This window comes from Ailuropoda melanoleuca, chromosome 9, assembly GCF_002007445.2.
Source record: "Ailuropoda melanoleuca isolate Jingjing chromosome 9, ASM200744v2, whole genome shotgun sequence".
Classification (NCBI taxonomy): Eukaryota; Metazoa; Chordata; class Mammalia; order Carnivora; family Ursidae; genus Ailuropoda; species Ailuropoda melanoleuca.
Genome location: NC_048226.1, coordinates 3,355,771 through 3,382,351, shown reverse-complemented (window position 1 = coordinate 3,382,351; position 26,581 = coordinate 3,355,771). Strand labels below are relative to the sequence as shown.

The 26,581-nt window shown below is 41.7% G+C and overlaps 2 protein-coding genes across 3 annotated transcripts in view; both read left to right on the top strand.

The window, feature by feature from the left end:
* The window catches only part of LOC100467513, a 76,590-nt gene that overhangs the window by 11,223 nt on the left and 38,786 nt on the right, over positions 1 to 26,581 (top strand). The window contains exons 2-8 of the mRNA XM_034668884.1: positions 6,867 to 6,935; positions 12,551 to 12,623; positions 14,972 to 15,115; positions 19,691 to 19,824; positions 20,110 to 20,130; positions 20,315 to 20,417; positions 24,994 to 25,127. Of these exons, the coding sequence (XP_034524775.1) occupies positions 6,867 to 6,935; positions 12,551 to 12,623; positions 14,972 to 15,115; positions 19,691 to 19,824; positions 20,110 to 20,130; positions 20,315 to 20,417; positions 24,994 to 25,127 (678 nt within the window). The remainder of the gene's footprint in view (positions 1 to 6,866; positions 6,936 to 12,550; positions 12,624 to 14,971; positions 15,116 to 19,690; positions 19,825 to 20,109; positions 20,131 to 20,314; positions 20,418 to 24,993; positions 25,128 to 26,581) is intronic.
* Positions 20,244 to 25,500, top strand: LOC117803702 (endophilin-A3-like). Of its 2 annotated transcripts, none has more exons than XM_034667807.1 (3): positions 20,244 to 20,417; positions 24,994 to 25,127; positions 25,413 to 25,500. In XM_034667807.1, the coding sequence occupies exons 1-3, from the start codon at positions 20,294 to 20,296 to the stop codon at positions 25,458 to 25,460; spliced, it is 306 nt and encodes a 101-aa protein (XP_034523698.1). In that variant the 5' UTR covers positions 20,244 to 20,293; the 3' UTR covers positions 25,461 to 25,500. The 2 variants fall into 2 exon arrangements, with proteins under 2 accessions (XP_034523698.1, XP_034523697.1); XM_034667806.1 differs by having other exon boundaries at positions 25,401 to 25,475.

Below are 26,581 nucleotides of genomic sequence, written 5' to 3'. Positions count from 1 at the left end.
GTGGTCTTTTTCACAGGGGGAAGATTACATGAGCCATGGTCACTTGGCCACATATTTGTAGATTTGCAGCCCCTGGCTGGCTAGCCCAGGTCAGAACAGGTGAAGGCAGCTTGCATTTGTCGTTGAAGAAGGTAGTTGGCAGAGTGTTAGAGTGAAATTTTGACACTCTTCCCCAGTCTACCTCTTCATGTGTGTGTCCCCTGTGGTCCCCTAGTGGATGCTCCCTGCCCGTCCTCGGGTGCCTGTCTGGCACCTTCTCCTGTGGGCCAAGGGGGTGATCTTCCTAGATGAAAGGCAGATCTCATCATCTACTCCCCTGCTTGAACGTCTTCACTGCTCACAGGATTAAGTTCAGCCTCAGGTTCTGGCCCCTGCCCATATGCTTATATATTCACTTTCATTTGGGGTCAGTCTTTCATATCAGTTACCTTATCGATCACTGTGCTGTTTCCTGAATGCCTCCATATCTTTTTAAAATAAGTTATGTGTAGGCTTATGCTGTTCTCTCTGCTGGAAATGCCACTTCTTCTCCTGTCTCTTTGGTGCTCTCCACATATCCTTCTAGGTTCTGTTCTGGAGCGTTCTTGGTACCTCCTCATCCATATAATTTGCTTCCTTCCATCTGAGTTGTAATAGCAAATTCTGCATCTGTGTTATGGAACAGTACTTACTTCTGTGTTCTGGCCATCGGCTTCTGCTTCTCAGTGGGCCCGTGAGCGGTGGCATGTGGAATGATCTCAGAGTCGGTGGACTTTCAGATACTTCATGAATTAGATTGAATGACATGTGTCATTAATATTTGAAACGTTAAGTTGAAATGGCTTTTCGTGTTGATGAATTTAAGGTAATTTCATTGATTTCTAAACAGCGCTCTTGCTGCATCCCACACAGGTTTTGATGGGTACTATTTTCATTGTTAAAGGTTTTTTTGTAATTTCTATTAGGGCTTCTTTCATAATTCATTGTTATTTAGGACCAAATTTAAAATTTTTATACCTACATATTTATTAGTATTATTGATTTCTAATTTAAGGGCATGATGGTAAAATTTTTAAAAATGTTCTATATGGTGTTAGTTGATTTTGTGACCTAGTAAGTGATCAGTTTTTCTAATGTTTTATTTCTACTTGCAGAGAATATACATTTTTCTGTTTATTGGCTGGAGGGATGGGTATATGTGTTCATATTTGATCAAGGTTGGTCTTTCAGATCATCTATATTCCTTCCGAGTCTTTTTTTTTTTTTAATTCACATTTGGGCCTTCAGTTTTCCATAGGAGTTGTACTGAAATCTCCTGCTATGATTGTGGACTTAAATTATTTCTCCCAGTTTTTGCTTTATTATTAGTTTTTTGAAGCTGTGCTGTTAGGTGGATCATTATTATAACAGTAATTTGGTGGATTTCTCCTTCTATTATTAGATTGATTCTCTATCCTTATTAGTGCTTTGCCTTAAAGTCTTTTTTGTCTGATACTATTGTTACCAACTTTCTTTTATCAGCATTTTCATAGTAGGTTTAACATATCTACTTATTTTCAGTTATATTTTAGGTATGTCTCTTAGAAGCTGCATATAGCAGGACTTAAAAAATCCACTCTGGGGGCCCCTGGCTTGTTCAGTCTGTAAGCACATGACCCTAGATCTGGGGATTGTGAGTTTAAGCCCCATGTTGGGTGTAGGGATTACTAAAAAATATGAATAAAAACTTTAAAAATCTACTTTATTTATCCTTTAACATGTTGAACTTAATCATTTACATGGATAATAATTACTGATGTATTTAGACTTATTACTCTCTTCTGTTGTGGTTTCCATTTGTAATCCCCTTTGTTCTCTGCCCCAACCCCGACTTTGCCAACCTTTTTTTCTTGTTTTTCTTTTTTTTGGATTGGGAAACAGTGATTTTCCACCAACGTGCTGGTATCCATACTATGTTATAACATGCAGAGTGCTATATGTAGATTATCGTTTTATGCTTTTAGTAGTTACCATTAATTATATAACACAGATTCTTATCTATTGTTTTAACAATGTTTAAAGTGATGTCCATTTCCCACCTCTCCTGAACATGGAGGAACCTTACAGTGCTCCGAATAGCCACTGAACGCCCTCCCCCTCCCATCTTACTACTGCTTAAGGTTATAATGTCACCCTTTTGTGAACTCACATATTTGTTTCTGCTTGTTTGATTTTAATAGTAGTTACATTTGCCACCATAGTGTGTCAGTTTGTTCCTACTGTTGTTTTTTTACAGTTCACACCTTCCATCATGGATCAACTTTTATTTCCTTGATGAAGTACTTTAACATTCCTCTTATTAGAAACTATGATGGTCTGTCTGAATATGTCTTTGTTTTGTTTTCTTATTAAGTAACAGTTCAGGGAGACACAAAATTCTAGATTTTCACGTTTCTTAGCACTTTGAAACTCATATTCCATCGCCGCCTGGAATCTGCCGTTGCCAAAGAGAAGTCTGCTGTAAATCTTATTGCTGTTTTACTGGGAGTTTCAGAATTGTTTATGCTTGAACTTTTGATTTGTGAATTAATCCTCACCTTGCTTAGCATTTGAGTATACTTCTAAACTGTGGACTCATACCTTCATTCCGTTGTTCAAAAAAAGCAAAACAAAACAAAACAAAACAAAAAACAACCCCACAAGAACAAAAAACCCAGAGCTATTAACTCTTAAAATACTGAGTCTCCTTTATTCTGTCCTTTTTTCTGGAGTGCCAATCAGACATATCTTATCCTCCAAACGGATATTTCATATTTTTTTTAAAAGGTCTTTTTCCTTTAAAATTTTTTGTCCTTTCCATACATTCCCTAGTAATCTTTTCTAGTTTACTAGTTCGTTCTTTGATCGTGCCCAGTCTGAAATTTATCCCATTTATTGAATATTTTGTTTTCATGATTATGTGTTTTTTATTTCCCAGACTTCTCATTTTCAATAGCAATTTAAAAAATTTCCCTTTTGTGTAATTGTTTGCTCTTTAATAGTAGAAGTTATTCTTTCATTTATCATATTGATAATATCATAAGCATACATATAAGGTTTCTGTCATATTGTTTCATAAAATGATATTTACCACAAGTGAATTCATGTTGTGATCTATGATTTTGTTGGCTTTCTTACTTGGTGTTAGATTTAGCCTTGTGCTCTAGAATTTAGAGTTCTGTGCTTAATTTTTATGGGGGAGGGTGTCTTTGTTACTCATACCCCATCTTTGCTCACTTCTCTCTAGTGGTTGTGAGTTCTTCCAACTGGCTTCCCAAGGCCCCAGTGCTGATGAGTGGTTTCTGTTCTCTGGTGATATTGGGGGTATCTTGATCTAGCCAGAGAGCTGGGGGTGACCCAGTTGCTTCCTTGCTCTCCAGTCTCCCTGGGCCTGTGGATTGGCAAAGGTGCTAAACTCAGACAGTGGTTTGCATATGGATGTTTTTTCCAACTTCCTTTTCCTTCCCATCCCCTGGGTTTAAGCACAGCCTGATTCCAGGCTCTTGTCTCATGGGGAACTTGTAGATACCTTTTTACCCAACAGGAGCCAGACTGCTGGCCACCAGAGCCTGTGGCAGACAAGACACCAGTACAACTGAGACTTAACCCTGTCCATCATGTTGTGTTTCTCTCTTCCTTTTCTGGTCCACGAAAAAAGTTGATTCTGTTTTAAAAGCATTGCTTATCTTTATGGTCCCCCCCCCTTTTTTGATATTCAGTCTATCCTTGCTGTGTATTCAGAGCAGAGGGAGTGTATCAGAGTTGATTTTATCTAGTTATCTTCACTAGAAGTAGGAGCTTGAGTATTTATATTTAGCTCCTAACACTTACAAGAAATAGAACTTCAGTTTCTGTACCTCTTTGAGGTGGTCAGGAGTCCTTGGGGGTCATGCTTGTCTTTTTTGTCTTTATGTCCATGTACTAGTTGTGGTGCCTTGGACACAGGAGATGCTCAACCATATTCTTTGAGTGATGAAGTATCAAATATCATCGTATGGTCTAAGGAGCTGATACCAAATGTATATTTATACTTACTTTCTCGAAACAGCTGAACATCACTGGGTAATTCAGAAAAAGCAGAATGATCATGACTCTTAACCTGTGACTCATGTTGTAAACCGTCCTATATTATTGTCTCTTTCCAAACAAGAAAGGAATATTAATCTCACTATTTTTTGTTCTTAAAAATGGGAACATTCCTCCTTCTATTAGACACTCTGCTTTTTGAAAATAGAACAGGTATAACCTGAACCGGTAAGACTGGATTCAGGTTAAGGAAGTTTCTGGTCTGCCTGTCAGTGCTAAGGAGTTTTTCAAATGGGTATTTTAAAACAGGGATCCGTGCATGGGCTTCCGCAGAGGGGGTTCCAGGAACCCTCTGAAATTCTAGGCAACTGTATCGGTGTTTTGCTGTAGAACAGACCACCTCAAAACATAGTGACTCAAAAGCAGAAACTATTTATCCCCAGTTTTGTGAACTTGTAGTTTGGGCCGGGCTCACTGGGGAGGTCTGTTGGTCCGGCTGATCTCAGCGGGGTTTGAGCTTACTCATCTGTTGGTAGTCAGCTGCCAAGTCAGTTTGGTGCTCTGAGAGGACTCCGCCTGGAAGGCTTATCTGCTCTGAGTGGGCTTTCCTTCTCCAGCATGCTAGCTCAGGCTTATTCACGTGGCGATGGTTAGAGTGGAGCTCAGAGGGCGGGCAGATCTACACAGCCACTTTACAGCTGTAACGTACCTGTAAGACCCGAACTCAGGGCTCATGCAGCGTCACTTACTTTCTACTCTATTGACAAAAACTAGTCACCTGGTAGAGAAACAGACCTCACTTCTTAGTGGGAGGAGCTACAAGGCATTGTGGCCATTTTTGCAATCTACGATTCATGCAACAAAATGGGTGTTTTTCCTGGGGTGTGGTTGTGTAACTTTACATTAGAGTCTCAGAGTATGACCTCCAAAGTTAAGAACTAGTATTTTAAGTGGTTTCACTACTGACAAAAAGGTGTTTGGGGGATCTAATTGATGGATACTTCCATTGTAAACACTGCTCGGTGTGTGGCCCTGGGATTCTGCACTGTTTCTGGGGAAGGCTGTACCTTGCATCAGGGCATCAGGAGAATCCCCCGACATCTATACTGAGCCTGAAAAACAAGAACTATTGTGTAGTGTATCAGCTAGCTTTTGTTGAGTAACAAAGCACTCCAGTGTTTCCTGTAAAACAACCATCATCTTTTCAACTCCTGTTTCCATGGCTTATCTCCTGTGCCTGCAGTCAGCTGCAGGTCAACCGGGACTCTGATTCTGGGGAGCACCTGGTTGTCCTGAGGGGGGTGTTTGGGCCACTTGCCTCTCACCGCCCAGCATGTTAGCCCAGGCCTGTTCACATGGTGGCAGCAGGGTTTTAAGAGAATGACTGAAAGCATACAAGATCTGCTAAGGCCTACGCTTCTGTCTGTGGTTCAAAACAAGTGTCAGGTCCAACTCAGATTCACTCCGGGGGTACGTAGTCTCTAGCTCTGGCCAGGACGAGCTGCAGAGACATAGCTACAGAGAAGATAAAAAATCATGGCCATTGTGTACTCTTCCCCTATCTACTCTGTCCAAGTAATTCTTCCTCACACCTTGAATGGAAGTTACCTGTTGTCTACACCTACATTCTTAGTATTAAAGAGTAATACTATATTTACAGTCGCAGTGTAAATAGGAGCAGAAAGTCATACTTACATGTAAAAGAACCTGGAATCCTGTTACCATTAATTGATGGTAAACCCTTCCCCTGCTTTACTACTGATTCTCAAATTCATATAAATATTTTAAAGGTATAAACAAATTACGTTGATGTGCTTTTCTAAAGAAAGTGATTTAACTTGTTTTCATCCCTCCTCCTTGTTCTCTAAAGCAACCCCCACTGGAACCAGAGTCACTTTGCTAAGGGGTTTCTCTGACTGCACTGTCTTGGACGAAGAATCTTCAGGGACTGCTCAGTCATACCTTCCAGCGGGGCATTTGAGCATTTGTGTGATCTGCCCTCTCTAACTTTCAGTGTTCATTTTCCTGCATTCTCCCTCGATCACTATTCATTGTAGTCAAACCAAGTTTCCTGCTGTTTCTTGAACACATTTGTCCTCTACCAGTGATTCTTAACCATCCAGGGACGTTTCTGGTTGTCCCTTCGTGGGTATGTGTGCACTGCTGACATCGAGTGGGTAGAGGCCAGGCATGATGTTAAGCATCTGGACAGCCTCCCGCAACAGAGAATTATCTGGTCTAAGTACCAGAGTGGCAAGGAGGTACACGCGTCCTACACATTGCTGTCTCTGGGCATTTTTCTGTGTGTTGCCTCATGCGAGGCTTTTTCAGTGCTGCCTGTTGAAATGTCCCTTATCCTTAAATGGGTAGCTCAAATGCCAAGCCTTGTAGGAAACAGGTCCGGGATGCCCCCCCACCCCGCACTGTGGGCTCCCAGAATCCTATGAATCACTGAAATGCCTGTTACTTGGTATGTTTACAGTAATTTGTACCCAGCAGTATTTTGTTCGGATTTTTCTTCCCTTGTATTTCAGTTGAGTGTGTGTGTATTAACTCTTCTGCTGAACTCTAGGTTCCTGGATGATAAGGATCTTATTTATCTCTGTTTCTACTAGAGCACCTACTATGTACTTTACATACAGTAGGTGCATGATTAATATCTGTTGAGTGAGAAATACACATATTCCAGTGTCCTTTGATTTGTTTGCTCGTTCCAACAATTTTCTTAAAGGACTTAGTAAAAAATGCAACAAGCTGAACGTGAGTTTGTTTTTGTTTGTAATAATTTGAGTCAGAAACTATGATAACAGATTGTACAATGTAACTTCTGTTTATTTCTGCAGCTATTTAGTGAAAAAATAAGTGGTGTCGAAGGAACGAAACTAGATGACGAATTTCTTGACATGGAGAGGGTAAGAAAACATGTTAATGTCAGTTGTATTACAGATTTGATTTTCATTGTGATGTGATAATGTAAAGGATATTAGTGGGAATCTGGGATGTAAAGACCCTTTAATGTGGAGATGGGATATGGCTAGTTGGTTCCCCCTAGTGGACAAAAGTCAGAATGCTGAAAAGATGGTCAGTGTTGGCAAACAATTTTTGCAAGGAAAAAGACCAAAGTAACTGTGATGATGTATCTGGAACATCAAAATGTATTTCTGGGATGAGACCCTTCAGATACGTAAAGATTGATTGATTGTGTGGAAGACCCTGGCTCTGTTCCCATGTGTTACAGAAGCTGCGTGACAAGTAACAGTTATCTGGGTTCTGTCACTAGAACCAGCAATGTGAACTTGGAGAAGCTCTTTCATCTTTTCTGACCGGTGACACAAGTTTGATAATGTGTGCCCTGCTTGCCTCACATAGATGCTGGGATAATTATGCAAAAAATTAATATGTATGAAAGCACTGAGAAAAATATGATGAGTTTGTTACAGAAATGATTGTAACAACTTCCAAAAAGGAAGACTGTAGAATCTCTGTCCCTTAACCTGTTTCCTGGTCAGCTGTGTGGAATATCCTAGGTGGCAGTAGAACTGGGACCACTAGTAATTATCAGCGTCCTCAGTTTCCTTCCCCTTGGTCTTGGGCCCTTTAAACGTAGCCTTGTTTTAATAACTAGACTACCCAGATGAGAGAGGGCAGAGAGAAAGCAAAGCATCCTCAGATGTAGCGTGGAGGATACAGTGTATAGCAGGTTGTAGAGCTATCATCAGATATGGGGAGGAAGTCTAATCCCGGGCTATGGCTTGGAGTGCTCCTGTCATCAGGATACCCTGGCCGTGGCCGGACTGTCCTCCAGGGAGCTCTTTATATTCTGAATGAGCACTGTTAGGTTTCGAGAAATGTTAATGCTTTGAGAGGAAAAGCTCATTTTGTTTTGCTTTTGAAAAAACTTAATTTCTAAAAATTGAAAAGCCTAGAAATATTTTAACATCATTGGCATATCTGAAATTGCTTTTGAAAATCCCTTGGTATATAAAGATATCATGTGTAACTTTATTACTCACAAAATGATTCAGTTTAAATGTTAAATTTAAAAGCACATTTCAGCAATTTTAGTTTCAGTTGATGGACTGGGATCCCTCTTGTTTACTTCCTTTTCTTCCTAAAACCCCAGTGAATGACAGAAGTGCAAAGCAGCGAGAAGCATGGAAATATCTAATATGTGACCAGAAATTTTAAGGACTTTCTGGAAGAGATTAATCAGATAGTATCAGACCCACTTGAAACATGACATAGAAATGACAAAGGAATCGAGATATTCCATGACAAATCCTAACCATACAGAAATGGAGGACCAACAGTAATGTCAAAGTAAAATTTGATGCCAAAAACCCCCACAACCCACTAAATGGAAAAAGTTATAAAACAGGGGCACCTGGGTGGCTCAGTTGGTTAAAGCAGCTGGCTCTTCATTTTGGCTCAGGTCATGATCTTAGGGTCCTGGGATTGGGGCCCTTGTCAGCCTCCGTGCTCAGCCTGGAGTCTGCTTGAGGATTCTCTCTCTCCCTTTCTCTCTGCCCCACCCCCCGCTTGTGCTCTCTGTCTCTCTCCCTCTAAAATAAATAGATCTAAAAAATAATTTAAAAAGATGCAGTCATATAGTCTGTCAGAAAATTGTAATAGCTATGAACCACTATGCACCACATAACATGGCATCTAAATACATAAGGTAAAAGTTGTCAGAAATACGTGGAAAATCAACAAAATCCGGAGTAGAAGATTTCATATACCTCTCATAAAATAACAGATTAAATTGATAATAATAGGTTGGCTCATAGACAATTAGTACAAAATATGATTCATAGCTTTGATTATAAACACAGATATCTGCATTCTTCAAATTGAGAATCTGTATTCTTTTTAAGTCCTTTTAGAACAATTAAGATAATCATATACTAGTCTCCAGAAAAAACTAAAAAAATTTCCCAGTGTAAAATCATAGAATGCAAGGATTACAAGGAAGGTAAACCTTCCCAATTCTGGATGTTTGGAAATTTAAAAATGTGTAAAAATTATTCTTGGCTTAAAGAGGAAATGAAAAGTAAAATCAAAGTTCATTTAGTCAGGAGAGACAGAATTGTATATATCAGAACCTGTGGTATATGGCTACATATTAAATACAGTTATTAGAAAATAAATGTTTGAAGAACATGAATAAATCATTTAAGCCAAGAAGCTAGGAAAATAACAGCAAATTAAATCATTTTAAGTGGAAGGAAGAAATCAATACAGATAAATGAGAGATCAATAAAATAGGAAACAATAACAAAAAGGTAGAATCAATAACTAAAACCAAGAACTATTTTTCCCCCCCAAAAAGCTACCTCTACCAAGTGTGATCGAGAGAGAGAAGGGTAAGCACAAATAAATCACTTAAGGAGTAAGATGGATATAGTGGCAGGTGTGGATTCTCTTCTTTTAAGGGGGGGGTATGGATTCGTTTTAAAAATAATTTAAAAAAATAGAATACTATGAACAACCATCATAGTTACCAGGGCTGCTCGCAGCTCTCCAGCTCAGGCTGAGGCCCGATAGAGTCAGTGGCACAGGCTTTGGGGCACTGTAGGGGTAGGGTGCCAGCCTTTGAAGGAAATTACAGATTTAATCAATGGACAAAGATGCCTTCATACCAAGTAGACTTTACAAAAATAATTTTTACCTCTGTACTTTCCCCTGTTTGTTCTAATGGTTTGCAGCAGACATTGCATAGCATTTTGTTACCCTGAGCATCTCCCCCTGCCCACAATATCCTTAGTTATTCTAGGAGGGAGGCTTTGTTTTATTTTTTTTTTTGTTTTTAAAGTGCATGGATTATTTTTTCAGTGTTCATCTTTATTGCCCATATTTGCCAACGTGGCTAGTGGGCATCTCCTTCATTTTGTAAAGGGTGGATTCCCAGTTTCGATAGCTGGGCTGTCCTGAAAGCTGCTCTACTCTGTGCACACAAGGCCTGTGAGTTTTGGCCACTTGTCTCTTGGCTTTTTTTCCTCCCAAAGGATAGAGAAGGATCTAAAATAGAAAGTACCCCTGACACAGATCTCATTGTCACCCTTCAGAGATGACGCCTAGCCTTCCTGGTGGCTTTTCATGTCTAATGAAGGTTGGATACATGGAAGGGAACACTCTAAGTTGTCTTAATTAATATGAAACTTAGGAAAGTTTATAAACCCTAAAACCTAGTTTTTCTTAAGCTTAAACTGAACTGCTGAATCTTATTTATAAATTTAGTAGTTTTGGCATAAAGAGGGTGATCATTTTCAGTTAATCTTCATTTAGGTTCCCTTACATCATAGGTTTAACAGATTAAATCCTTAAACATTTATCTCCAGTTACATTAAGCAGATTCTCTTAGACATTTCAAATGTCTAGATCACAAATGCAATGCATGGAATTGCTCTAATGTCATGTCAAATTTAAAATATGGCTTTCCTAAGTACTTACATTTCTTGAAACTCTAGTAAAACATAAACATTTAGGTGATCCTATTCTCTTAAACATTTCAATGATCTTCATAAACAGTCGAACGTACTGAAGAGAGTTCAGAGCTTACAAACCTTGTTACGAGGCCAGATGCACGTACGTGCACGCACCTTGCACACAGCGGGCACGTGTGCACCAGTAATGCAAGTGTGATTCATTTCTTCATCATTTACATACTGTCTTTGTCTTTTTAAACCTTCCTGGGGCCCTGGATTTAGGCATTCAGCTAAGGGAACAAATACAGTTTCAGGCTGGTTGAGCTAGCTTGGTTGAAAGCTTCTGACCCTGATCAGATCGTCGTCGTTTCAATTACAAAGATGAATTTCTTGTATTACAAAGCACTCTACAACTTGCTTTCTTTCCCTGACAGTGCTCTATGGGCATCTTCCCAGTACGTGTGGCACTTCCTTGTATTTTCTGTCTGATGAGTAAAGAGTATTCCTTTATTTGGATGTTGCACGATTTATCCAGTCAATCGCTTACTTCTTATCATTCAAGTTGGTTTTGGTTTTTTATACGACATAACATGGTCTAACATCCTTTTAGGTCATTGCACTTTGCTGGTGTGTTTCCAGGTGATAAATTTTTGGAAGTCCGAGAGTGGCACGAATATGCCCATTAGTAGGTCCTTTACCTTGATCTCCAGAGTTGTATCTGTTTTGCTCTTTGTGTGTCAAAGGGCCCATTCCTCCACACCTGTATAATACCTAATATTGGGTCAAATCAGTTAAAAAAAATTGTTTTTGGTCACTCTGGTGAGTGAAAAGTATCTCCTTTTTAAGTTACAATTTTTCTGACTATTTTGTCAAGTGTTTGAACTTATACTTTCCCCCATTTGTGGATTGCCAGTTTATGTTCTTGTCCCTTCTAGTTGGGTTGAGTTTTGTTTTTGTTTTTGTCCTTTAAATGGGAGTTCTGTATATTATGAATTCTAAGCGCATGTCCCTTGTACAGTTTTCTCTCTCTTTCATTTTTGCCAAGATTGTCAAACTTCGTGTACTATGTCTTTTCACTTACACAGCATTTGGATTGGGGTCATGCTTAGAAGATTCTTCCCATCCACATATTTCAAAATACACTCCTGTATAAGTTAGTACCTTTACACTTTGTTTTTAGGTCTATATTTGTAATCCAGTATGTAGCGTGAGGCATGAATCTAACTTTATTATTAATTTGCCAAGTTGTAACAAAAAAAAGAAAAAAATTAAAATTGAGATGAGATTTGAGTTAATTGTACATGTTAATTTGGGGGAGGATTTACATCTTTGTACAATTAAACTTTCCCATTCAGGAATATGGTTTTTGAAATAGATAGTGTACATTTCTCATTATATTTATTCCTTATCGTTGCATATTTTTAAATTGCTCTTATGAATGAGATCTCCTTTTCCCTTGCATTTTCTTTCAGGTTATTGATGGTATAAAATAAAGCTATCGTAATGTGCATATTTAACTTAATTGTATATTCTCACACTTGGTGTCTGGTTAACCAGCAGCCAGTGTCCAGGAATAGTTTTGTGGAAGGAAAGATTCAGTCTTCACGTGGCAGATGGAACACATGGGTGTTTATGTTAGTGATATGCTAGTGAGAATGATTCTTTCGTTCTTGATTTACTGTGGTAGTTTCTAACGTAAATCATTATTAGGGTGTCCTTATGTGAGTGTAGACATCAAGTTCACTCAGCAGATAAGAAAGTCTGGCTCAGACAAGCCTTGTGTTGGCTTGAGAGACCTTCAAGTATATCCAGTAATCTAGTGGAGCTTAATGACTTGTCCGAGTTTTCTAAATATTACATGAACACTCACTTTAATGTTAAAAAGAAAAAGAAATGAATGTTCTCCGTCATCATGGGGAGAAAGAGTTGTTCCAAAATCAAAGTGAGAAATTAATTGCTTCTCCCCCAAAATGCTGACGTTCATTTAGGTTAAACTCACCATAATAATGTGTTTAAAGTATTAAATTAATGCATATTACTTCTCTGTTTTTCTGTGAATTCAATGTCACTTACCAACATTTTTATGTGTTTTTCTTTTAAAGAAAATAGATATTACCAATAAAGCTGTTGCAGAAATTCTCTCGAAAGCCACAGAATATCTTCAGCCAAATCCAGGTAAAGTTAGAAAATGTCTTGAAATATTCTCTTGTTCATTCACTGTCACAGATCAATAGCCCATGTTTACTTGACATATGGCTGACATAGTTTAGAAACAATGTCTTTTGCATCCAAATAATAAAATTCAGTTTTTTTAAAGTCAAGCCAGTGACCGGAGGTAATTTCAATGAATCCTCGCTGATGAGAAACAGAGCAGACACTTCTGTGAGCCACAGTGACATCATTCGGATGGAGGCTTGGTCTCAGCCGCCAGGCACCGCTAAGCCACGAGGCACCACTAAGCACAGGCATCTCTTAGGAGATGCTTCAGAGAGCCACTAAACATTTTGTATATGTTTTCTTCCTGAGGCATCTCCTCTTTTAGAAAAAAAAAAAAATTCTGTCATCCTGCTCTGTCTATTCCTTTGAAATTGCTTCCACAGAAGGATTTTAATTCCGAGGTCAGGAAGCAATACCACCTTGATGAGTTTTTCCTGGGTTGTGAAGTGCAGAAACTGACAGGCGGCAGGGCATCCAAGCCTCGAATTCTGTGCAGTCCCAAAACTGACTTTCTTTTTTCGGAATTAATTATTTGCACGTAGTGCCTGTGATTCCCTTGGCTATGAGAATCAGCACAGATCCAACCATCTGAAAATCAAGACAGGAAAAATGTAAAAACATAAATTTTATAAAAATCATGTCCAGGGAGGTTGGTGGGTGTGGAAGTCTTTAGAATTGTACAGATGATTAGAATTTTAAGAACTATGATAAATACATCTCTTGCCTGGCCTCAGTGATTGAGATGAGCCACGTAAGTTCCTTTTCCTGATAAATCAGTCAGCACGTACTAGCAAGCACTTACTCTTGGCGAGGGGTTTTCCTGGATCCGGAGATGCTGCGAAGTTGGACCAAGATCCCATCCTCAAAGAACTGACATTGGAAGGGTGTAGGAATGGGGTGGGCCAACAGTGGAAGTGTCCACTTGGACAGAGGCCTCTGGTTATTTCCAGTTTAATGGCTATCAGTCACTTGCCTGCTATCTTCCTGACAGTGGGAAGGAGGAGCTGAGTGTGTGTGTGTGTGTGTGTGTGTGTGTGTGTGTGTGTGTGGTTTGTAGGAGAGTGAAGCCTTTGTGTGCAGGGACCAGGAGGAGAACTGCTTTGAAGCTGGGTGGGCAGGATTCAGAAAGGCTGGCACTTGGGAGCGTCAAAAGCAGAATAAATGTTACCTGAGAGACTGGGAAATGCAGAATCTTGGGCTCATCCCAAATTGCCTGAATCAGACTTTGCATTTTAACAGGATCCTTGGGTGATTTTATGCGCATTACAGTTTGAGAGGCCCTGCTAGAATACATTAAACAAACGTAATTATTAAAGTCAAAGAAAATAGAAGTTGATCCCATTTCTTCCTAAAGTTATCGCAAACACCACAAGCTAGTAAGTGATTCACTCTCTGGCCTGTACAATAAAATCCCAAATCCTTAGCTTGGGATTCAGTGCATAGTTCCATTTTCCCATAGATACCTCCTGATTTGTCCTGTTTTAATTTCTGCTTAGGTCAAGCCAGCCTGGTTTTTATCTTTTGGCCCTAGACCATAAGCATTCCCTCTTCCACGCTTTATTGACACAGTTTCTGCCTTTTTAGGGGCATCTTTCCATCTTTATTTAGCAATATCGCTAAGGTTTCCTTTTCTTGACATCCTCCCAAACTTGATCTGCAAAGCACGTCTTGTATGCTCTGCCTCACCGTAGTAACTAGACTCTGAGCTCCTTCAGGGCGGACCCTGGCCTGGTCTCTCTGGAGCCCCAGTACCTGGCATGGGCTGCCCCACAGAGCTGGGATCAGTAAACACTCCTTGCGTGAGTCCAATTGGCTCTGCTTCCAAGCAGGAATGAGCAGCAGCCCTTCTTCATGACACGGATATAATCAGGCCGAATACATCCTTGGGGCGCGGGGAGGGTGTTCATGGCTGCTGGTGGTTTGAAATGTCCGCCTCAGCAGTTCTGTTCTTAGTGATCGGTTGGGCCCCAGGAAGGATCGCCTGCCCAGGTGTCCGCGCCTGACTCGGGGCGGGGGTGGGGGAGCCCAGGTCCTGTTTGCAGTCCGCGGCGTGGGCACCGTTCCTGTTTCCATCCTGGCTGTGCAGTAGTGTGCTCAGTGCCCCACCCCCCACGCCCTGCCCCTGCCTTGGTAAAAGAATCTGGGAAATCATGTGAGAGATGGAATCGGTCACACCTGGCCCTGGGCCTGGGCCTCCTGCAAGGTGTCCGCCAGGTGGCCTTTGTTTGACCGTCCTGTGTTCAATGCGACGGACCTGTGGGTCCGCTTTGTCATTTGAAGGAATTACAAATGACAATGTTTTTAAGCATACAGAGCTAAGCTAGGAATGCTGAACACTGTGTCGAAGATTCGAGGACAGGTGAAAACCACCGGCTACCCGCAGACGGAAGGCTTGCTGGGCGACTGTATGCTGAAGTACGGGAAGGAGCTGGGCGAGGGCTCCACGTTCGGTGAGTGCGCACAGCGCCTGGGACACGGGCAGCACCTCCTCTGCCCCGCGTAGATGGGGCACCTGCCTTCTCTCTCTCTCTCTCTCTCTTTTTTTAAGATCTATTTATTTACTTAGTGAGAGAGTGGGAGGGGGCAGAGGGAGAAGGAGAGAGAGAGAGTCCTCAAGCAGACTCCCTGCTGAGCATGGAGCCCAACACGGGACTCGATCCCAAGACCCTGAGACCATGATCTGAGTCAAAACCTAGAGTCGGATACTCAACCAACGGAGCCACCCAGGCACCCCTCAATGCCCTCATTTTAACAACCTTATTATTATTTTTATATCACCTAAGTCATACATGTTCATCACAGGAAGTTTGGAAGATACAAGAAAGTGAATGCCAGCGTCACCCACAATCACACATGCAGCGATAGAACCTTTGTTTATTCTCGTCTGTATGCACACGCACACTTCCAGAATCAAAGTGACGTTGGGGTCTGTCTACCCTTAGACCCTTTTGTAACCTGTTTATTCCCATTGACTATACTCTGATCTGTGTCATAAAATAATTAATCTTCTACGATATTGTTTCTAAATGCCGCATAATCATGTGTGATGTCATAGCTCGTTCAATCGATCCCAATTAGATACTTAGATTTTTTCTTTCTTTTTTTTTTTTAAGTTTATTTATTTACTCGTCAGAGAGAGAGCACAAGCATAAGCAGGGGGAGCGGCAGGCAGAGAGAGAAGCAGACTCCCCACTGAGCAGGGAGCCCGATGCGGAACTCCATCCCAGGACCCTGGGATCATGACCTGAGCTGAAGGCAGACGCTTAACTGACTGAGCCACCCAGGTGTCCCAGATTTTTTTTCTTGAAGCAAAAAAATTTTACATAGCATTTATAACAACTGTTTTCATAGGTGAATCTTTGGGGATATCCAAGATGGTGTTCTTGGATGAAATCCTGAGTTGTGAAATTGCTGGGTTGAGAGTATGCCTGTTTTTGCAGATTTTTGAAGCAGATTCCCAAAAGACCCTCCAAAGTTGATGCCAGTCGGACACTCTTGCCAGGAGTGCATGAGAGCACTTTCCCAGCACAATTGCTAACTGCAGGAATTATTTTTTTAGTTTAGTTTAAATAACTGATAATTTGATACATAGTATATAAAATTGATCTCTTAGTGCTGTTTTAACTTTACCTTTTGGATTATGCGGAAGGTAGAGTGCCTTCCTCTTTGTCGTTATTTTTGTCAATTGTGTATTTGTATCTTTTGCCTATTTTTTCATTAAGGTGTTCATTTTTTTCCCCCTTCCTGGTTCATGAGCTCTTTCAAAGGTCAGGGTATTTGCTCTTCGTCTGCCTTATATGTTAATGAGGTTGCACCCCAGGGAGGGCTCTACCTCCTGACCTCGTGGATGGAGACCTCTGTAATGGGGAGAGATTCTTACTTTCTTTGTAGCGGGACTCATACGTCTTCCTTTAGGGCTTATGGCTTTGTTACTGTGTTCAGAAAAACTTCCACTCCCCCCTAGTTGTATAAATGTGTATTTATACTTTCATTTTGAAACATGTTTCTTTTCTTACGTTTAAATTTCCAGGCTCCTGAGTTTAATGGGCAGATACTGTGCAATAGGGTTCTAATTTTGTTTTCTCACAAATAAATAGGTAATTGTTCTAATACTGCATTGAAAAGTTCAACCTTTCCCCTCTGATTTAAGAGAAACTTCGTTACAGACTAAATTTTTATATTCTAAGTTTGTTTCTGGCCTTTCTTGTTTGTCTTCTTGATCTGTACCCTATTTTGATCCAGTGTTGTATTTTAAGTATTATAACTTTAAAGTATATTGTAATATACGTTAAAATTTCCCCTTGTTATCTCATTGCAGACATTTCACGGATATACTCACCTTTTTTTTTTCCAGATGAAACCTAGACTCATTTTAAGTCTCATTTACTAAAAACAAAAAGCCTATTAAATTTGGATTGAGATTTCTTTAAATTAATAAATTGGATGTGAGTTGAATGTAACCTATTTAGTCTTCTAGGAGAATTTGTCACTTTTGCTATTCATGTGGGGGGTAACAAGGCAGGGTATAGAAATTGAGAATTCAGATACTTGGCTATAGTAATTGATATAGGAAATGGGGGGGGGGAATCTCCTGAAAATTAAAAAAAAAAAAAATCCCAGGGACACCCGGGTGGCTTTTTGGTTAAGGTCATGATCCCAGGGTCCTGGGTTCAAGCCCCGAGCAGGGAGCCTACTTCTTCCTCTCCCCACAGCTCGTGCTCTCTCTCTCTCTTGCTCTCTCTCTTTCTCAAATAAACAAATAAAATCTTTTAAAAAATCCTGAATGCTACAGCATTCATTAGTCACAGGGGGTAAGAATATCCTTCAGAGCAGGAGAATGTGAATTTTATTTTATTCCACGGGCGAATGCAGACAGGATGGCCTATTCCTTGTTTCGAAGGCAGACCTGTTGTCTGAAGGCAGACCTATTGAGGGGCCAGGTGAGGGTGCGTGGGAGGCCCTCGCAGCCAAGGCCAGTCCTTCAGTGCACCTGCCACGTGGCTGGGCAGGGGGGTTGGATAGGCAGACGATGTGATGGCTTCCCAGGTCCCCAGTGACATAAAGGAACTTGTGTTAAGGAAGAGAGACAACGTCAGGAAGGCGTCAGGAATGGATAGGTTACTTGCTGTTCTGAGGAACAGGCCCCTTTTGGGGCCATATGGTAGAACTTTGCTGAGGTGCAGAAGCCTCAGTGGCTGGAGGCTGAGCCCCACATCCGTGTGGAATCCGTAGCACTAAGCCTGAGCAAGGGAAGGTACTGGTGGCAGAGGGTCCAGAAACGTAGCTTCTGTTTCTGATTAGTTGGGCAGGAAAGCGTCCCCAGGCTGGGAAAGGATGTCTCTTCTTTATCTTGGCACGATTTAGAACCTGACTCTGGAGAGTGAGTTAAGGACATGTAGGAGGAATGAAGCTACCAGTGGGTCAAGATGGAGTCCTGGCCAGCCATCGTTTAGAATAAGAGTTGCCAGTTCTATTTTGCAAGGTCCTGTACCATGCACTCTCTAGTTCGTATAAAAATAAAAGGTGAAGTGAGTCTTCATTGCTATCGCTGTTTTGCAGGTGAATAAACTGCATGGCTGGACTAGTCGGTGCAACAACTTGGAGGTCAGAATTTACTAGTAATGAAAATTCTTGGGCTGGCCCTTAAGGTCTTTTTCTAGCCTCCAAGTTGAGAGACCCCAAGCTCTACATGTTTTCAAGGTCAATTTGGAAAACTCCGATACAGGAAAAATAGTTTGGTCTGGTGCGTCATGTCCCGGAGATGCCTTCTAGAGAAACTGCAGCCCTCATTCTGCTCAGCCACCAGGACTCCGGCTTGCAAATTCCTTTGGGTTAGCTGGCACCAAGATACCAGGGCATAATCCAGCAAAAGCTGCCGATCACTGCCCAGGCCCAAGCACGGCTGGCCCGGGCCTCATTGCAAGAGCAAACCTTGCCCATCCTGCTGAAAGGCTGGCCCATGTGACCCTGCCAGGCTTTCTTTGACATCAGAAAGGGTCGGAGCCTTAGAACCATCTAAAGGATATGGGGAGTGACCTCAAGATCTAGTAGCTAGAAGCTGACAGGAGGTTTTGTTCATTTATTTCTAGTGTAACCTTTATTGGTTGATACTTAGCCCTGATGAATGAATCCTTTTATGGTTTACAAAGAGGGATTTTGTTCTCGAACTTCTAAGGAACCCTAGGTGCCAGTTCACAAAACTAGAGATTTCCCTGCTCTCTGAAAGTAGAGCATTCCTACGAGGCCTTTTGTAAACCAGAATGGTGTAAAGCAAAGAAGAAATTACTATTAATTTATGTAATTAATTTATTATATACTATTAATTTATTTGGGGGTGTTACCAGACCCCAAAAATAACCTCTCTTAGGCTTTTCTTGTAGCTTAGTGTGTGCACGTGTCTTGCGAGTGCATGCACAGAATAAGTCGAGATAACGCACAGATGCTCACAGACACAGTTCAGAGCCGTGGCTGCTGGATGCCGGGGCGCTGTGTGCTCTCACGACTTGGGGTACATACTGCCTCTCTGATGACTGAATGTAAAACAAAGGCTGAATGTTATTCTCACTTTTACCCTTTTTTTTTTTTTGTAAAAGCAAAAATCCTCTTTGGATTTTTTTCAGTTAGCAAAAACAAATACTAATGTAGGTCTTTTGTAAAAGTGGTGGGGTGCCCTGTGAACTTTCTTTCCAAAAGCAGGGGGGAATACCTTTACCAGTTTTTAAAGAGGAGCTTTATCCCCATCTAGTGGCCAAAGTGGGAAGTGCTTCTGTCTCTCTGAGCCTCCTACGTTTATTTTATATAGTGGAGAGAGTACAGAAGATAGGAAAATGCAGACCATGAGGAGACTTTCTTTCTCTGTTTCTTCTTCTTTTTTTTTTTCTTCTGAGTCAGGATTCAACAGTCCCAGGGTGAGGACTTTTTTTGCATGGTCATCCACAAACTTTTGGGAAGGAATTAATTAAATACCACCATTATCCTCCAGTACTCTGCTGAAGAACCTTTTTTATGTGCTTTTTCTATTCAAGGCAATGCATTGATAGAAGTTGGGGAATCCATGAAGCTAATGGCTGAGGTGAAAGACTCTCTGGATATTAACGTAAAGCAAACTTTTATTGATCCACTCCAGTTACTCCAAGACAAAGATCTAAAAGAGATTGGGGTAAGTCTTCCAGGCTCTAAATCTACCTGTTTCTACTTAAATTGATGTCTGTATTTAAAATCATTAGAATGCCTCCCTAGGGATTCAGGGAAAGCATCATCTTATTGGGGGTGGTAGAGGAATAATCCATATTTATCTGGCTCACTGGGAAAGAGACCCGGAGCCTCTTAGCCCTTTCTTCTGAAGCCAGCTAGACGCCAAGACGAAAGATGTGTGTTTGCACAGCCGTTCCTCACGTAACAAAATGACTCCATAACTTCATAGCAGTAGTAGTCTATTTTTCAGAAGCTGTTCCCCGTCTCCCCTGTGCTGTGTCTCAGACGCCGGGAGTGACTTCTACCTGTGTCTATGGATTCCAAACACTTCTTGGCCCATAAGCAGCCAGGTTGGCCGTNACCTGGGGCTCCGCTTTGTCATTTGAAGGAATTACAAATGACAATGTTTTTAAGCATACAGAGCTAAGCTAGGAATGCTGAACACTGTGTCGAAGATTCGAGGACAGGTGAAAACCACCGGCTACCCGCAGACGGAAGGCTTGCTGGGCGACTGTATGCTGAAGTACGGGAAGGAGCTGGGCGAGGGCTCCACGTTCGGTGAGTGCGCACAGCGCCTGGGACACGGGCAGCACCTCCTCTGCCCCGCGTAGATGGGGCACCTGCCTTCTCTCTCTCTCTCTCTCTCTTTTTTTAAGATCTATTTATTTACTTAGTGAGAGAGTGGGAGGGGGCAGAGGGAGAAGGAGAGAGAGAGAGTCCTCAAGCAGACTCCCTGCTGAGCATGGAGCCCAACACGGGACTCGATCCCAAGACCCTGAGACCATGATCTGAGTCAAAACCTAGAGTCGGATACTCAACCAACGGAGCCACCCAGGCACCCCTCAATGCCCTCATTTTAACAACCTTATTATTATTTTTATATCACCTAAGTCATACATGTTCATCACAGGAAGTTTGGAAGATACAAGAAAGTGAATGCCAGCGTCACCCACAATCACACATGCAGCGATAGAACCTTTGTTTATTCTCGTCTGTATGCACACGCACACTTCCAGAATCAAAGTGACGTTGGGGTCTGTCTACCCTTAGACCCTTTTGTAACCTGTTTATTCCCATTGACTATACTCTGATCTGTGTCATAAAATAATTAATCTTCTACGATATTGTTTCTAAATGCCGCATAATCATGTGTGATGTCATAGCTCGTTCAATCGATCCCAATTAGATACTTAGATTTTTTCTTTCTTTTTTTTTTTTAAGTTTATTTATTTACTCGTCAGAGAGAGAGCACAAGCATAAGCAGGGGGAGCGGCAGGCAGAGAGAGAAGCAGACTCCCCACTGAGCAGGGAGCCCGATGCGGAACTCGATCCCAGGACCCTGGGATCATGACCTGAGCTGAAGGCAGACGCTTAACTGACTGAGCCACCCAGGTGTCCCAGATTTTTTTTCTTGAAGCAAAAAAATTTTACATAGCATTTATAACAACTGTTTTCATAGGTGAATCTTTGGGGATATCCAAGATGATGTTCTTGGATGAAATCCTGAGTTGTGAAATTGCTGGGTTGAGAGTATGCCTGTTTTTGCAGATTTTTGAAGCAGATTCCCAAAAGACCCTCCAAAGTTGATGCCAGTCGGACACTCTTGCCAGGAGTGCATGAGAGCACTTTCCCAGCACAATTGCTAACTGCAGGAATTATTTTTTTAGTTTAGTTTAAATAACTGATAATTTGATACATAGTATATAAAATTGATCTCTTAGTGCTGTTTTAACTTTACCTTTTGGATTATGTGGAAGGTAGAGTACCTTCCTCTTTGTCGTTATTTTTGTCAATTGTGTATTTGTATCTTTTGCCTATTTTTTCATTAAGGTGTTCATTTTTTTCCCCCTTCCTGGTTCATGAGCTCTTTCAAAGGTCAGGGTATTTGCTCTTCGTCTGCCTTATATGTTAATGAGGTTGCACCCCAGGGAGGGCTCTACCTCCTGACCTCGTGGATGGAGACCTCTGTAATGGGGAGAGATTCTTACTTTCTTTGTAGCGGGACTCATACGTCTTCCTTTAGGGCTTATGGCTTTGTTACTGTGTTCAGAAAAACTTCCACTCCCCCCTAGTTGTATAAATGTGTATTTATACTTTCATTTTGAAACCTGTTTCTTTTCTTACGTTTAAATTTCCAGGCTCCTGAGTTTAATGGGCAGATACTGTGCAATAGGGTTCTAATTTTGTTTTCTCACAAATAAATAGGTAACTGTTCTAATACTGCATTGAAAAGTTCAACCTTTCCCCTCTGATTTAAGAGAAACTTCGTTACAGACTAAATTTTTATATTCTAAGTTTGTTTCTGGCCTTTCTTGTTTGTCTTCTTGATCTGTACCCTATTTTGATCCAGTGTTGTATTTTAAGTATTATAACTTTAAAGTATATTGTAATGTACGTTAAAATTTCCCCTTGTTATCTCATTGCAGACATTTCACGGATATACTCACCTTTTTTTTTTCCAGATGAAACCTAGGCTCATTTTAAGTCTCATTTACTAAAAACAAAAAGCCTATTAAATTTGGATTGAGATTTCTTTAAATTAATAAATTGGATGTGAGTTGAATGTAACCTATTTAGTCTTCTAGGAGAATTTGTCACTTTTGCTATTCATGTGGGGGGTAACAAGGCAGGGTATAGAAATTGAGAATTCAGATACTTGGCTATAGTAATTGATATAGGAAATTGGGGGGGGGAATCTCCTGAAAATTAAAAAAAAAAAAAATCCCAGGGACACCCGGGTGGCTTTTTGGTTAAGGTCATGATCCCAGGGTCCTGGGTTCAAGCCCCGAGCAGGGAGCCTACTTCTTCCTCTCCCCACAGCTCGTGCTCTCTCTCTCTCTTGCTCTCTCTCTTTCTCAAATAAACAAATAAAATCTTTTAAAAAATCCTGAATGCTACAGCATTCATTAGTCACAGGGGGTAAGAATATCCTTCAGAGCAGGAGAATGTGAATTTTATTTTATTCCACGGGCGAATGCAGACAGGATGGCCTATTCCTTGTTTCGAAGGCAGACCTGTTGTCTGAAGGCAGACCTATTGAGGGGCCAGGTGAGGGTGCGTGGGAGGCCCTCGCAGCCAAGGCCAGTCCTTCAGTGCACCTGCCACGTGGCTGGGCAGGGGGGTTGGATAGGCAGACGATGTGATGGCTTCCCAGGTCCCCAGTGACATAAAGGAACTTGTGTTAAGGAAGAGAGACAACGTCAGGAAGGCGTCAGGAATGGATAGGTTACTTGCTGTTCTGAGGAACAGGCCCCTTTTGGGGCCATATGGTAGAACTTTGCTGAGGTGCAGAAGCCTCAGTGGCTGGAGGCTGAGCCCCACATCCGTGTGGAATCCGTAGCACTAGGCCTGAGCAAGGGAAGGTACTGGTGGCAGAGGGTCCAGAAACGTAGCTTCTGTTTCTGATTAGTTGGGCAGGAAAGCGTCCCCAGGCTGGGAAAGGATGTCTCTTCTTTATCTTGGCACGATTTAGAACCTGACTCTGGAGAGTGAGTTAAGGACATGTAGGAGGAATGAAGCTACCAGTGGGTCAAGATGGAGTCCTGGCCAGCCATCGTTTAGAATAAGAGTTGCCAGTTCTATTTTGCAAGGTCCTGTACCATGCACTCTCTAGTTCGTATAAAAATAAAAGGTGAAGTGAGTCTTCATTGCTATCGCTGTTTTGCAGGTGAATAAACTGCATGGCTGGACTAGTCGGTGCAACAACTTGGAGGTCAGAATTTACTAGTAATGAAAATTCTTGGGCTGGCCCTTAAGGTCTTTTTCTAGCCTCCAAGTTGAGAGACCCCAAGCTCTACATGTTTTCAAGGTCAATTTGGAAAACTCCGATACAGGAAAAATAGTTTGGTCTGGTGCGTCATGTCCCGGAGATGCCTTCTAGAGAAACTGCAGCCCTCATTCTGCTCAGCCACCAGGACTCCGGCTTGCAAATTCCTTTGGGTTAGCTGGCACCAAGATACCAGGGCATAATCCAGCAAAAGCTGCCGATCACTGCCCAGGCCCAAGCACGGCTGGCCCGGGCCTCATTGCAAGAGCAAACCTTGCCCATCCTGCTGAAAGGCTGGCCCATGTGACCCTGCCAGGCTTTCTTTGACATCAGAAAGGGTCGGAGCCTTAGAACCATCTAAAGGATATGGGGAGTGACCTCAAGATCTAGTAGCTAGAAGCTGACAGGAGGTTTTGTTCATTTATTTCTAGTGTAACCTTTATTGGTTGATACTTAGCCCTGATGAATGAATCCTTTTATGGTTTACAAAGAGGGATTTTGTTCTCGAACTTCTAAGGAACCCTAGGTGCCAGTTCACAAAACTAGAGATTTCCCTGCTCTCTGAAAGTAGAGCATTCCTACGAGGCCTTTTGTAAACCAGAATGGTGTAAAGCAAAGAAGAAATTACTATTAATTTATGTAATTAATTTATTATATACTATTAATTTATTTGGGGGTGTTACCAGACCCCAAAAATAACCTCTCTTAGGCTTTTCTTGTAGCTTAGTGTGTGCACGTGTCTTGCGAGTGCATGCACAGAATAAGTCGAGATAACGCACAGATGCTCACAGACACAGTTCAGAGCCGTGGCTGCTGGATGCCGGGGCGCTGTGTGCTCTCACGACTTGGGGTACATACTGCCTCTCTGATGACTGAATGTAAAACAAAGGCTGAATGTTATTCTCACTTTTACCCTTTTTTTTTTTTTTGTAAAAGCAAAAATCCTCTTTGGATTTTTTTCAGTTAGCAAAAACAAATACTAATGTAGGTCTTTTGTAAAAGTGGTGGGGTGCCCTGTGAACTTTCTTTCCAAAAGCAGGGGGGAATACCTTTACCAGTTTTTAAAGAGGAGCTTTATCCCCATCTAGTGGCCAAAGTGGGAAGTGCTTCTGTCTCTCTGAGCCTCCTACGTTTATTTTATATAGTGGAGAGAGTACAGAAGATAGGAAAATGCAGACCATGAGGAGACTTTCTTTCTCTGTTTCTTCTTCTTTTTTTTTTTCTTCTGAGTCAGGATTCAACAGTCCCAGGGTGAGGACTTTTTTTGCATGGTCATCCACAAACTTTTGGGAAGGAATTAATTAAATACCACCATTATCCTCCAGTACTCTGCTGAAGAACCTTTTTTATGTGCTTTTTCTATTCAAGGCAATGCATTGATAGAAGTTGGGGAATCCATGAAGCTAATGGCTGAGGTGAAAGACTCTCTGGATATTAACGTAAAGCAAACTTTTATTGATCCACTCCAGTTACTCCAAGACAAAGATCTAAAAGAGATTGGGGTAAGTCTTCCAGGCTCTAAATCTACCTGTTTCTACTTAAATTGATGTCTGTATTTAAAATCATTAGAATGCCTCCCTAGGGATTCAGGGAAAGCATCATCTTATTGGGGGTGGTAGAGGAATAATCCATATTTATCTGGCTCACTGGGAAAGAGACCCGGAGCCTCTTAGCCCTTTCTTCTGAAGCCAGCTAGACGCCAAGACGAAAGATGTGTGTTTGCACAGCCGTTCCTCACGTAACAAAATGACTCCATAACTTCATAGCAGTAGTAGTCTATTTTTCAGAAGCTGTTCCCCGTCTCCCCTGTGCTGTGTCTCAGACGCCGGGAGTGACTTCTACCTGTGTCTATGGATTCCAAACACTTCTTGGCCCATAAGCAGCCAGGTTGGCCGTCCCCCCCCCCCCCCCCCCCCCCCNCCCCCCCCCGTTTTACAGCCACACACGGAGGCCCAGAGGAAATAGAACATTGCCCAGAGTCACAGAACATATAGGAAAGATGCTTCTGGCTTTTTATCCCATTCTGGGATGGTCTGGTTTTGTGTAGACATTCAATAGCAAATACCTGTTTTCCAAGAATTACAGGTGTAAACTCTTCTAAGCCTCTCCCTTGCCCCATACAGCTGAGCTGTCTACAGTGTTTCTGACATGGGATCCCTCTGCTTGAACACAGACTAGGATGGGGAATTTACTACCACACAAGGCAGCCCATTCCATGAATGGACAGGTCGAATATTTACAATTGTTACATTTTGTTAAAGAGGTCCTATTTTTTTTTTTTAAAAGAGATCTCACCTTTCAGAGGTTGTAAATGTGTGTCCCCTGTGTGTTCGTATTCATTGATGGCATTTGTTGAACTTGTTCTGTAATTGTTTGCATAAGTATTCTAGGGGCTACTAGAAATTTCTTTTTTATAATCCACCTCTTAGTGAGGACTTAGTATTGCCAAAGGAAATGTGCTTATTTTTGGTGTAGTTTATTTAGTTGGAAATTATCTGGATGTTAATAGAGCTGAAGTGAGGGAAATTCCTCACTTTGGAAAATGGAATTTGAGGCTGATACTGTGCCCTTATGTTCCATATAGACAGTCATTCATTCTGCCATCCTTCCATCCATCCACCCATCCATCCATCCATCCACCCAACCATCCGCCCATCCATCCATCCACCCAACCATCCGCCCATCCGTCCAACCATCCATCCATCCATCCATCCATCCATCCACCCAACCATCCATCCATCCATCCATCCACCCAACCATCCATCCATCCACCCAACCATCCTTCCATCCATCCACCCAACCATCCATCCGTCCGTCCATCCATCCACCCATCCATCCTTCCATCCATCCACCCACCCAACCATCCATCCATCCACCCAACCATCCATCCATCCATCCATCCATCCATGCACCCACCCACCCATCCATCCATCCATCCACCCATCCATCCATCCAT

What these genes read in the sequence shown, in the direction of transcription:
- LOC117803702 (XM_034667806.1), top strand. Translation starts at nt 20,294, where the DNA reads ATGCTGAACACTGTGTCGAAGATTCGAGGACAGGTGAAAACCACCGGC. An exon ending in GGGCGAGGGCTCCACGTTCG is followed by an intron (nt 20,418 to 24,993) that starts GTGAGTGCGCAC and finishes TTTCTATTCAAG; the next exon opens with GCAATGCATTGATAGAAGTT. An exon ending in AAGATCTAAAAGAGATTGGG is followed by an intron (nt 25,128 to 25,400) that starts GTAAGTCTTCCA and finishes TAGCAGTAGTAG; the next exon opens with TCTATTTTTCAGAAGCTGTT.